We start from the raw sequence: 13375 nt of genomic DNA on the forward strand, positions 1-13375 counted from the left end.
AGCTTTGCCGGCTGGGGCTGCAGACAGGACAGCTACAGTGCCGAGTAGTGAAAAAGACATGGTGCGCGAACGGTTACGTGACCTAGCTCGTAGCTGGGACGCTCGTGACTGTAGTGTTGATCCAAGAGAGCTTGCTGCGCGTATCCGCCGAGTTCTCCTGGAAAGGGAAGTGCGGAGGTACCTTGTGTTGAGCGAATACAAGGTACTTTCGTGGTATGCGGACGGCTTTTTTCGAAAATGTTCGCGGGGAGAGACGGACTTTTGTGCCGGACATGTGTGTGTCCAGTTTTTTGAGCCGGTGGTGCCCATTGACTCATCGGACTCATTAACCGGGGAGGTGAATGAAGTAGACAGTTTCTGTTCACAACCTCTTTGATCTCCGGAGATGGTGCGTGGGGTCAGTGGAGACGAAGACCAGCAGGCTGCGGGACCCTCTGTCCTCTCTATCTCATCCCCTTCCTCCGCCAAGGACGTGATGGATGTGGAGTGGACCCCACATGATAAGAGGCTCTTGACTGGGAGGAAACAGTACCCAGTCAAAAAACCAGGTAAGTCCAAAGCGCGAATTGAAACGCGGGGTCGCCCCAAAACGTCTGGGGATTATGCTGGTTTGGCCGAGGCCAAGGAGCGTCTAAACCGCGCAGTTGAGCGGGAGCTTCAACTGGCGGATATCCGCAGACTTTTGGATCCGGGTCTGGATCCTGAGCTGTCGGCGGTGGGCAGGAAAACATCCCATCTGATAAAGCCTTCCGAGTGAGGCTCTAGAGTGTCACCAATCTGGAGCTCAAAAGGTTGGCAGAGTTGTCGGCTTCTCAAGTGGAGAGGGCGTCTGAGATCACTGGTCTCGATTCGATCGTGGCCAGGGACCTTCGGATCTCCTCGATGAGGCTTGAGAGCATTTTTCAGGAGATGGAGGGACGGATTGTCCTTGAGGCGGACCCCCAGATTGAAGCTCTTCGGAGCGAAAATCTGGGGCTTAGGGAGAGGATTTCCGCTCTTGAGCGGGAGCGCGACAGAGTAGCTGGCGAGATGGCTGCTGTTCGGGCTGTTCTCCCGCAGTTGGAGGAGGAGGCCTTCTATAAGGTCCTAGAGAAGGCTCCAAAGAAGAGAAAGCGAGCGATGTCTTTCCCGGAATTCACATTGAACGTGGCGGAACGTGAAAAGGTGTTGCCGGGGTCGCACCCTCTGACGGTTGCGGACCTCTCGGCTATCCTCGACAGGAGGCTTGCCGATTTGAGGGTCGACATCACGTCGGCGGTTTTGGCCAGCGTTAGGCCATTGCTTGCGGGGCAGCCTGGGGCCCCTCCAACTGGAGGGGCTCCCACGGGTGCGCTTTTAGCGAGCTTAGGTGGTGGCATTTGCGTGCCAGGGTCTGGTCCCGTGGCTGGGGGCTCCGCCGCTTCCGCTTCCGCGGAGGTTCCGGCGGATGTCCCTGGTCCCGGGTCCTCCAAGAAGGTTGGGAGGCGTCGTCGTAGGCGTGGGCCTAGATGTGCCTCCTCCAAAGATGGAGCTGCTCCTTTGGGCGCTTCTGCCCGGAAAGAGGAGAGGGTTTGTCCCCCCGCTCGGCCGCCCTCTAAGTCGGTGGTTTCACTGACGATTGAGGGGGAGGGGCGGGAGGAGACGTACGCTTCGGTCCTTTCCAGGGTCATGAAGGAGGTGGATCTGCCCAGTTTAGGATTTGCCGGCACTCGTTTGCGTCGTGGCGTTACGGGCAGTATCCTGGTGTCTGTCCCTGGGAAGGACTCTGTCAACAAGACGGATGTTTTGTCGGGTGAGCTCCGTAAGTTGTTTCCACCTGACAGCGGCGCGTAAGCTGGGAGTCGCGGGAAGCATTGATATGCGGTGGACGAGACTGACGGTTACCTCGTTGGCCCGTCGACCCATACAACGCTTCATATGCCATGCCTTTGGACACTCGTCCAATAGGTGTGGCTCCGGGGTGGTTCGCAGCGCTTGCTGCTTTAGGTGTGGCAAGGAGGGGCACTTGGCGGCTAAGTGTGAAGCCCCGCCCCATTGTGTTTCCTGTGCTATCGGCGGGAGGCGGGCGGATCACCGTGCAGGCTCGAGCGCCTGTGCTAAAAGGTTTGTCCCCCCTCGTAGGATGGATGGAGGTAGGGTAGGCGTCCCCTCCGGACGCGGGCAGACATCGGGACGTCCTGACGGCGGGTCTCGAGGTGAGGCTGTTAGTCCGGTACCGGGCCCCTCGGGGATTGGGGTGGGGCGGCAGAGTGTGTCGAGAGGCACATCTGTGGCTTCCTCTTGCGCCCCGACGGAATTGATGTCGGATTAGTGTTTGTCTAATGTTGTTATGTGGGCTGCGGTCATGCTGTTCCCCAGTAAAATGGGGATCTTTGGTCCGGTTACGCCCTGTCTTTGTTTTGTTTTCCGTTAGTAGGTAGCGGTGGGATATGAGGGTTTCGGGGGGGTAGCCAAAAGGTGACTCCGTGGTCCCTCTGTCCCGCCAAGTTTATGTTGTAGGTAGCGGCGATGGGTGATTGAGTGCTGGGGAGGTTGCCGAGAGGTGACTCCTCAGCCTTTTTCACCTACGCCAAGTTTATGTTGTCCTAGTTTTCTTGTCTTACGTCAATGGGTGGTGTGAACACCTCTCACCACCCTTTATCTGTGGTTGGCCATTGCGCCCTTGTTGTTGGTCCCCTTAGAGGGCTGGGCCTGTGGCCCTTATTTGGTCTTTAGACTGTGGTTGTGTATACATGTAGTGTACACGTCGAGTCTGTGATGTCATGTGACGTCTTTTCATGTGGGGTTTGGTGACTGCGGTCACCTCGCCAACCAGGCCGGCAGGGAGAGGAGTGGGGGCTCCAATTCCATTGCACGTTGGCCTCGGGATGGCCGGGGGTGAGCTGATAGCCCGGCTCACTCCTATTTACCCTCTCGGGGTGAGGGTATTGGACAGGCAACCTAGTTGCCCGGGGATGTATCCTTCACAGGATCAGGTCATGGGTGTCCACCGTGAAGTAATGCATTAGCGGTTCCGCGGTGGACAATACCCGTTAACGACCAGGGGCTATAGTCAGGTTTTAGGTCGGTACCCCGTCCGATAGTCCTTCGGGATACTACGGGCGGGAATCCACCACGAAGCCTCCTGGCCCTCCCTCAAGGGTCAGGACGCAAAGTTTGGTTTAGGCAAATTTCCTGACTTAAAAAAAAAAAAAAAAGAAGCCCACCTGAAGGGACCCGTGGCCCTCTCCTCACTCTAGGCCCCCCCGGTTGCGACCTCCCTCCACCCCGTTAGGAGTCAGAGTTCACTCGCAACCAGGGGGGCCCCTCCTTCCTGGAGGATGTGGGGGGGGGGGAAGTGCGCCTAGGCGCCTTCGTGTCCTCCCCGACACCCTCATCCGGCGTCGAAAGACGTCGGTGTTTTTTGGGCACCCCTTCCCCGATCCCCGCCGCCGCCCGCGGCCGCAGACCTAGCCGCGACCACCGACAACGGGGAAAGGAAACGAGCGCCCTCGTCTCTAGACCCCGCCGGAGGTGCCATCAGGCATCCCGGCTCCCCAAGCCTGTGTCGGTGCCTGGCTGGCCGGAGGAAGTCCACACAGAGTGGACACCTCGGGCCAGACAGGCACCCTGCCGCCTTGTGGCCAGGGGAGTCGCAGCGATAGGTGCGGCTACCCCTGTCCACCGCCGAGGTGCACCGGCGCCATGTATGTCCCACATACAGGCACCGGTAGCACTTCGGCGCTCACATCACGTTGGCGACAGTTGTTCTGTCGCCAACTCCTCCCCTGCCACTACCACTGACAATCTCTCTTCTCCCCGTCTCTCTCCTGCTCCTCCCTCCTTTGCTCCCCCCTCTCACCACTCTCGCCCACTCCCCGGTGGTGGTGGTCTTGATCCCCACACCCCCCCCTTTATTCGGAGCCTCCCGAGCCACCTCCGCCCGAACGGCCTCCACCTCCCTGAGGCACCTTTCCACCAACTCCAGCCGGTCCGAGTTGGCTGCCAGCCTCGAGGACATGTCCTCGAGCCTGGCCTCCAACCCCCCCGGCAAAGAAGCCGCCGTGGTAGGCGCCCCCAGATCTTCCCTCGTCTCGGTCCCCTGATCCCGGAACTCCTTTTCGGGTTCAGGGGACAAGTCGGCCCTCCTGCCGATCTTCTCACCGAATCGGACGCATTCGCGACGTGTCAGGTCTGAGACCATCCACGTGAGCTCCTGCGCCCGACTCCGCACAAACTCAGCGAATCTCTTGGCTTCCTCCATCACCATCGCTGGGTTCGACGTCTCTTTCTTCAGTTCTAGACCGAGATTTTCTAAAAAGTTCTCGGTCCCCTCCCACACATTGTCCAGATCTTTGATAGACTTGTGAAAGAGCTCCGCGGTGGGGGTTTCGGCGCCAGCCTTATCCCACCACGGAGCAAGGTTCTCCCATCTGAGACCCGGTAGCATTGCCGCCGGCCTCCCGACGTCCGAAGCCTGTGACTCCATCTCCATTGGAGTCACAGTCTTCCCCTCTCTCTCCACACACCCGTCGTCAGATGACGACGGAGCGGGGGCCGGGATGACACCCCCCCTCTCCGCCGTGCCCTGGGGCATCCGACTCCCCTGGGCCGGTAAGAGTATTCTTCCTCTTACTTTTCCCCATGTTGGTTTTTTTGGTCTTTTTTTACTTGGTGACCGTCCAAGGGTGGCGGGCCGAAGCCCTATGGCCCCACCAGGCCAGATGTACCTCCACAGGAGGTACGAACCACTCTTAGCACCCCTTGCAAGGCTATTCCCTTGCGAGGGGTGAGTCCCCCCACCACAACAAGGTGGTGGTTCACGGGGGGGAGGGAGCCAGGCCTTCACCCCCCCCTCCCCACGCCGGTTCCTAGAATCCGACTCCAGGACGTCTGTTTCCTTCCTGTTGTCCATTCCCATCTGTAACAAGAAATGGTTTTTTTTTCTGTCGGGGGTTTTCCTTTCCCTTAAGAGGTTGCCTTACACAGCTAACGAGGCCCCCTCCCAGGGTGTTAAGTCAGTGTTTTCCTTCACCTAGTGCAGTGAACAAGTCCTTTGGGGGTCTGCACCACCCATCACACAGTCATTCATCCTTCTCACGCACTCCAGCTCGGGTACCTCGGGATTGCGACACCCGTACACTACGGGGATGAGTCCGTAGTGCTCCTGAGGGGATTTATGAATAATTTATTTATCATCTTTTATATCTTTTTTTTGTGACGCTGGGGAAACTGTCATGGTACCACGCACCTCCGGGTAGAGGTGCGAGTTATGTGGGACTCCTTGTTCCCCTTGAACGAGTGGTTCGACCAAGGGGCCCAAGACCTACCGCACTAAAACCCCAGTGAGTGTCCTTCCTTGGGAATAGGGGACGGCGAGGATGCTGGTATCCCATGCCGTCTCGCCGCCCCCCCGCCAAGCCGTATCCGGGGAGCTGTCTCGACCTTGCGGCCGAGACCTTTCCCCGACCGCACAGTCGATGACTGTGCGGTTCCACCACGGTTGCGGCGCAGGACGACACCGACCCCACGCAGCGCTCTTTCAAAAAGTTTGGCGGGCGGGGCCATGGCTCGAGAACTCCCGCTTGAACCATCGCCCCCCGCCTCCAGAGTGGTGCTCCCTCCCCTTCCCAAAAAGAATAAGGATTCGGCAGTCACCCTGGAGGCCCTCACCAGGGAGACCCTTCCCTGAAGGGGAAGGGGACCCTCCACGGCGTTGATGCCCTCCCACCGGTGCCTATCGGCTCCCGGTGAGAGGGCCCTCCTGCTGCATCTACATCCTAATAGAGAGAGATCGCAACCCGCAAGGACGAGCGATGCACGCCCCCGCGGGCGAGCGATCTCCCTTCTCGGCCCCCCCAGCCGCGACCGTCTCACTCCTTTGTAAGCAGGATTCGGTCAGGGCCGGCGGGATTGCCCGGATGGGGGAGCGCGCGCAGTGATCCGCTAAGCGGGGCCAGCGCGCCCACTCCTCCCTATTCTTTAAGAGATTTTTGGGAGAAGCGGGACTTAGGCGACCTCATCCCGCGTCTATTTCAGACGCGGATATGTGCGGGGCGAACCCTCCTCGATCCCCGCCACCACAAACGAGCAAGCTCGCCGAGGGCGAGGAAAGAGAGAATCCGCCCCCTGTTCCCCTCCTCCTTGGCTATTCGTCTCCTCTTGGGGGCGCGTCCCCCCTGATCCCTGACACCGCCAACCTGCGAGCCCGCCGGTGCCGGGGAGGGGAGGACCCGTCCCCACTCTCTCCCTCCGTTATCTCTGCACTTCTCCTTCTATTGGGGGCGTGTCCCCCTCGATTCCCGCCATCACAGACGAGCAAGCTCGCCGATGGCAAGAAAAGAAAGGGCCCGCCCCCGTCCTCCGTCTCTTCTCTCTCTTCTCCTTCCTCTTCTCCTTCTGAGGACCGGGAGTTATTTCTCCCGGCTCTCTCCCTCTCTCTCTCCGCTTCCTCGCAGAAGGAGGAAAAAGCTTCCCATCTCTCCTTTGCCCCGACCATCGCCGAAACAACCATTGGCAGCGACAGGTCATGCCCCACTGCAGCCACCAGGTCAGCCCTTTTGCCCACCCACGCGGGACAGTCCGCGAGGATGTGCTGGGCGTCATCCCTTGGATGGCCGCAGTGGTGGCAGACTGTCGACCTTTCCCTCCCTATACGACCCAGATACTCACCAAAGCATCCGTGTCCGGTGAGCATCTGGGTCATCCTATATGTGACACTCCCATGTTCCTTGCTGAGCCACTGGTCCAAACAGGGAAGGACAGCCTCGACGGTCCTGCGGCCTGGCAGCCTCGGGTCTCGGAGGCGACCAGTCCATCTCTCTACCAGGGCCCGCCGCTGTTGAACTTTTATAACACAACGAGTACGGTCCGTTATGGCGATCCCCGCCGTTTGCAGCCCGCGTGTACGCTTATACATATACTTCGGCGTACATGCGGGCTAGCAAATCTACAGAGGGTACTCCGGAGAGCACCCCCACTGCCACACCGCTTACCGTACGGTAGCCCCGGCATATCCTGCACGCCACCCGCCTCTGGACTCGAAGGATCAAGTCCCTCAGTTTGCGGGTGGCGCACACCTTCTCCGCCCATACCGGGGCCCCGTACAGCAACATCGAATGGACCGTACTCGCATATAGTCGACGAACACTCCCGCCCGGTCCCCCAAGGTTTGGGAGTAGGCGACACAGCGCCATTGCTGTTCTCTCCATCTTCGGCATCAGTTGGCGGAAGTGCTCGCCAAAAGTCCAACGGCTGTCCAGGTGGAGACCAAGTACTTGATATGGGTCCCCACCTTATGAGGGTGCCTTCCACCCTTATATATGACTCACCTGGCGCCCCATGTCTTCCCCTATGAAAGAAGAGGGCCTCTGTTTTATGGGGCGCCAACCTGAGTCCCAGGATCTTTATCACTCTTGTGATCCTCGCTACCGCAAGATTGGCTCGACCAACACATTTCCCCCAGTTTCTTCCCCCGGCCATGATCAGCGTGTCATCAGCGTAACACACTGTTGAGCAGCCGGGGAGGAGGGCAGACCTGAGAATCCTGTCGTACGCTAAATTCCACATTAAAGGGCCCAAAACTGACCCCTGTGGAACCCCGCACGACATTCCCCTCTGCTTCTCCTCGGCGTTTCCATCCGTGTATGTTATGCACCTATCTCTACAGCGGCCTCCGCGACCGAGCGCACGCGCAAGATCGCATCTACTGTCGATCGCCCGGCGCGGAAGCCGTATTGATCCGGACTCAGATCGGGACCCTCCCAGGACAGGTGATGGACGAGGCGGTCCGCAACTATTCTTTCGAAGATCTTCCCCGCCTCGTCCAACAAACGATTAGTCTAAACGCCGAGGGCGAAGTTTTTGATTTGCTCTCCTTTGGAAAAAGCACCAAGTGTGCTCTCTTCCATTCTGGGGAAATTTTCCTCTCCTTGAAGCATGCCGAGTACTGCCTTAACATTACGTCGGCCAAGTCCTTGTGCGCTAGAGCTTACGCCCTACCGTGAAAACCGTCCGGACCAGGAGCTTTTCCTTTTTTAATTTTTCGGACGGCCCTCTGCAGCTCTCCCGCTGTGAGCCCCATCATCGCCTCGTCCCACTCCTGCTTCCTCTGCAGGATCGGATCTTCTTCCAAATCCCGCATCGGGAACAGGGTGTCCACCACTTCACTGACGAAGCTGGGGTCCAGAGTCTCCGTTATTGGTGACGCCCCTCCTTTTAGCTTGTTTAGAACGAGTCTATAGGGGCGCCCCCACGGATCCTCATCCAGCGTAGAGAGCAACTCCTCCCATGCCTTGGACTTGGCCTCTTTTATGGCAATGCGTAGGGCGTCTCTTGCTTCTTTGTAGACGCCCCACGCCTTTTCGTACTCGGCTGCTTCAGTTTGGGCAAGCCTTCTCTTGCGGTATACCCTTTTTCTGGCATGGTCAGAAACTCTCCTCAACTCTGCTATGGCCTCTGACCACCAATATGACTTTCTTTAGGGACGGTGTCTGACTTTGGGCATGGCCGCATCAGACGCCTTAACTAACGCCCCATGCAGCCACTCCCTTACCGTGGTCAGACTCCCGTCCCCCTTTTCTCGCGCTATTAGTGCGGCATTTATTGCCGCACTGAATTCCTCCTCATTCAACTTTCTGAGGGCCCATCGGTTGGCGCTGGCTTCTTTGACCCGGCGGCGTTTCACAACCTCCTTTGGAGTGGTGGTGACGGAGAACATAATGTATCTATGATCACTTAATGTTTCTATCTCCGTCACCTCCCTCCATCCTTTTAGTATCCTCACAGCGGGGCGGGTTGCCCATGTCAGGTCTATGATAGACCCGCCCCGCTGTCTATAGAGCGTCTCTGTGCCCCCCCTATTAATTAGGAGAAGACCGCAGTCCGCTGCTCAGTCCACAACTCTGTTCCCCCGCCCATTAGTGACCGGGGAACCCCATACGCTATTCTTGGCATTGAAATCCCCAGCCACCAACACTGGGCGGAAATGCTGCTTGTTTATTTGCCGCGCCAGGATGTTCAACCTCCGCCCGAACTCTCTGTCACCTAGGCTAGGCGGAAGATAAACACCCATCACCACGATGGGCCCCCACAAAGCTACGACGAACCCCCTCCCCGCTTCTAATAGTTGCAGAGGGGGTGACATCGCCGTGTGTCTTCTAACGATTGCGGCCGAGCCGTCTATGCTGCCGATCCAGTTCGAGCTGCTTGGAACTCTGTACGGCTCGGCCACAATTCCTAAGCCGCAGTCCCTCTCCTCCATTGTTTGATCAAAGAGGGACTGCGCTCCCCTCGCGTGGTTAAGGTTGGCCTGAATTATCTCACAGGTTATCTTTTTCTTGAACCTTGCACTCCAAGCCCGACACCTCCATGGTGTCGGGGTCTACGTCTATCAAATTTAGTTGATTACGCTGCCTCTTTAGTGCTCCCTCTGGGAGCCTTTCCTCCTCTCTCTTTTTCCCCGTTGTTCGCAGGGGTCTCTGCTCTTTCGGGGCCTCCCCTGTGTCATTAAAGTCAATGAGGGGGGGGGGGCCTCTACCGGCAGTCTAGGCTCCGTACTCTGTTCAGCGGGCCGTTTCCTCGTTAACAAAGGGCGGTCCGTCACTTTGTGTAGTGGGACACCTTTGGTTCCCTTTTGCACCGGTGTGCACGCCCTGCTGCCCGTTCTATGTTTGGCAGGCAGCCCCTTATCCGCGCACACCGGGCAGTTAACTTCGACCGTACAATGCCGAGCCGGGTGTCCCTCCTTCCCGCAGCGGTAACACTTACCGCTGCGGTCTACGGTATTGGGACATCTCGCCCTCACGTGTCCCCCTTCCAGACTTTTGTAGCACTGGAGGGGTCGCGTCTGTAATATTTCCACTCGTGTCACCGCCCATCCTATTTTTATTTGGGCCGTCTTTATAATTGTGTTCGCTGCCTTGAGCGGGCAGCGGGTCCACACCATACCAACTCCAGCTGGGGTTTTACGAATCTCCCCCAGGTGGACTTTCTCCTCATAACAGTCACCAGCGGTGGCTATGGCTTTCACTACTTCGGGGGCTCTTATCGACTCATTGAGCCCCCGGAGTCGTATTTCCGTCATTTTGGTAGGGCGCTGTACTTTAACGCCCTCTTTGCCTTTAAAGGCCTCTCTTAATCTGAGAGCGAACTTATCGGCTCTCTCTTGTTTATTGACCCCCGGGATTTCAAAGACGTAGGAGCCAGTGACTCCCCTTCTTATTTTAGCCCCTTCTAAGTTCATTCCCTTCTTCTCCATCTTCTGACGTGCCTTCCTGAGGTTCTTTTCATAAGTCCCGGGAGGACACGTCACCGTTACCGCTGCCGTTCGCGGCTCTCTCTTCTTTCCAGCCGATCTTGCCGGTTTGGCTGGTTTGGATTGGGGAGAGGATATAGGTTTCTCTATTGTAGATTTCTCTGCCTCCTTTTTAGCTTCTGCAATCATGGCCCTCTTGGCTTTTCTACTGATAGCCAACGTTTCCCCTTCCGCTTTTCCTTGAGGTTCCTCTTTGGGTCTGAGGTACTCCCTCTTTCTTATTTTGTGGGGTAGATACACCTCCATTTCCTTTGCTCTCAGCCCTGGGCATAGGGAGCCTCATCGTGGCTGGCCGGGCCTTTGGGTTTAGTGTCGTCGTCGGCACTATCTTAATTTTCTGATTCAATACCTCCATCTTTTTGACAACTGGTTTAGGTGTTGCTACCCCACCCTCAGAGGCTCTGCAGGAGAGGTCATGTACCCCCCTTTTTTTGTGACGCTGGGGAAACCTCATGGTACCACACACCCCCGGGTAGGGGTGCGGGTTATGTGGGACTCCTTGTTCCCCTTGATCGAGCCACGAATAGTTCGACCAGGGGGCCCAAGACCTACTTCACTAAAACCCCAGCGGGTGTTCTTCCCAGGCGTTGGATAGGGGGCGGTTGCGGCGCAGGGCGAACACCGGCCCCACGCCGCGCCCTCCCAAAGAGTTTGGGGGGCGGGGCCATGGCTCGAGAACTCCCGCTCGAGCCATTGCCCCCCGCCCCCCTGCTGGACGCATCCCCCGGACCCCCAAGAGGGTGATCCGGTTCGGCGTTTCACCAGGGGAGCCCTCGCTTCCTCAGAAGGAGAGAAACCCCCTCCGTGGACGGCGTTGCCCTCCCACCGGTGCCTTATGGCTCCCGGTGAGAGGGCCCCGCGCGTCACGTCTCCGTCATTGAGGGGGGCCCAGGCGCCCCAGGCGGATAGGCATCGCCCGCCCGCCAAGGACGCGTGGCTCCCCCTCGGTCCCCTTAATTACGGCTCCCTCCGCTCCCATGGGAGTTAGGATTCGGCCGCAATCAGAAGGAATTCCCGTTCGGGGGCGCGGCCGCGCCCCCGATTCTCGAGAGGTCTTTGGGGGGGGGAGACCAGAGACTTAGTCGTCCCCCCCCCCGGCAACCTCATCCCGCGTCATGTGACGCGGGTGTGATTATGGCGGACCCTCCCCGCCCCCCGCCACCACGGGTGAGAACTCTCTCCAATGGCGGGGAAAGAGAGGGCCCGCCCCCTCCTCCGCGGCTATTTCTTGTGCCGCCGGGGGCGAGCCCCCCCCCCCGATTTCCGCCACCACAGACGAGCGAGCTCGCCGATGGCGGGAAAAGGGGGGGCCCTCCCCCGTTCCTACTGCCTCTACCTCTACCGGGGGCGCGCCCCCCCCCCCGATTCCCGCCACCACAAGCGAGTAAACTCGCCGGCGGCGGGAAAGGGGGGGCCCGCCCCCATCCTCTGGGTCGTCTCCTCCTCCGTCCTCCTCTTCCGAGGGCTGGGAGCCACCCCTTCCAGCCCTCTCCCTCTCTCTCTCTGCCTCCTCCTGCGAGAGCACTCTCTGGCAGAAGGAGGAGAACGCCTTCCAGACATTTTCTCTCGCTATCATCTCCTTGACTATCGATGGTAGCGAGAGATCCCCTCCCCCGATTGTCGCCTCCAATTCCCTCCTCTCTTCTGACCAAGCCACACTCTTGGAGTGTGTGGCCGGCCGTGTCTCGCCTATTGCCGCAGTGGTGGCAACGTGTCGTGCGCTCCTTCTTAATGCGACACAGGTACTCCCCGAAACAGCCGTGTCCGGTGAGCATCTGTGTCATCCGGTATGATACACCCCCCTTGGCCCTGCCTAGCCATTGTTCCAGGCAGGGCCGGATGGCCCCGACGGTCCATTGTCCCGGCAGCCGTGGATCGTAGGCTGCCGGACCAACTCTCGATCAGTTTCCGTCGGGTCTGGGCCCTCAAAACACGCCGGACACTATCCGTGACGGCCGTTCCCTGCCTTTGTAGCCCGCGTGTACGCCTATAAACCTCGGCGTACATGCGGGCCAGCAACTCAATAGGGGGTACTCCTGCGAGCACTCCCACGGCCGTCCAGCTAACGATACGGAACCCCCGGCATATGCGGTTGGCCACCCGCCTTTGCAGTTGATGCAGGGCATCTCTCAGTTTGCGGGTGGCTTCTACCTTTTCCGCCCACACGGGGGCTCCGTACATGATCATAGAGTGAATAGTTCCGGCGTAAAGTCGGCGAACCCTTCCGTCCGGTCCCCCGAGGTTCGGCAGCAGTCGGCATAACGCCATTGCTGCCTTATTTACCCTTGGGGTCAGTTGGCGGAAGTGCTCGCCAAAGGCCCATCTGCCATCCAAGTGGAGATCCAGATATTTAATCTGGGTCCCCACCCCTATGGGGGTGTTCCCAACTAATATTTGGGCTTTGGGTGGCGCCCCATGAGAGCCGTCATGGAAGAAGACGGCCTCTGTCTTTTGGGGCGCCACCTTCAGCCGAATTCCTTCAATTGTGCGCACGACACGTGCCACCGCAATATTGGCACGCGCTGTCGCTTCCTCCCAGGAGTCTCCCCCGGCCATGACTAATGTGTCATCCGCATAGCAGATGACGTCACAGCCGTGGGGAAGGGCGGTCCTCAGGGTCACGTCATAGGCGAGGTTCCACATGAGGGGGCCCAAGACTGACCCCTGTGGAACCCCGCACAAAACCTCGACCCTGCGCTCCTCGGCGTTCTGGTCTATGTAGACCAGACTTCTGTCCCGAAAATAGTCCGAGATTATTGACACCAGGTAGGGGGGAACCCTGTGGTATCTCAGGGCATCCCCCACCCGGTGCCATGGCAGGGTGTTGAAGGCATTTTTGATGTCTAATGAGACCGCCAACAACACCCCGCCTTCCCTCACGACGGCCTCCGAGACCGAGCGGACACGCAAGATTGCGTCAACGGTTGACCGCCCGGCTCGAAAGCCATACTGTTTCTCGTCTAAGTTCGGACCATTTTGGGACAGGTGATGGACGAGGCGGGCAGCGATGATTCTTTCCAGAATCTTTCCCGCCTCGTCCAACAGACATATCGGTCTGTACGCCGAGGGCGAATCCCTAGGTTTGCCTTCCTTAGGGATTAG

At 58.6% G+C, this 13375-nt stretch overlaps 1 protein-coding gene across 1 annotated transcript; it reads right to left on the bottom strand.

Annotated features, from left to right (window-relative positions):
* Positions 1–8848: 8848 nt before the first annotated feature.
* On the bottom strand, positions 8849–9220 carry LOC146723230 (uncharacterized). Its single transcript, XM_085482739.1, has one exon. The coding sequence runs from the start codon at positions 9218–9220 to the stop codon at positions 8849–8851; it is 372 nt and encodes a 123-aa protein (XP_085338865.1).
* Between the last annotated feature and the right edge of the window lie 4155 nt (positions 9221–13375).

The sequence above is a fragment of the Nylanderia fulva genome, unplaced genomic scaffold, assembly GCF_048542155.1.
Source record: "Nylanderia fulva isolate GAGA-0341 unplaced genomic scaffold, ASM4854215v1 Scaffold218, whole genome shotgun sequence".
In the NCBI taxonomy this organism is placed as follows: Eukaryota; Metazoa; Arthropoda; class Insecta; order Hymenoptera; family Formicidae; genus Nylanderia; species Nylanderia fulva.

Excerpts from the sequence above, each read along its gene's own strand:
- LOC146723230 (XM_085482739.1), bottom strand. The coding sequence starts at position 9,220 with ATGGAGGAGAGGGACTGCGGCTTAGGAATTGTGGCCGAGCCGTACAGA.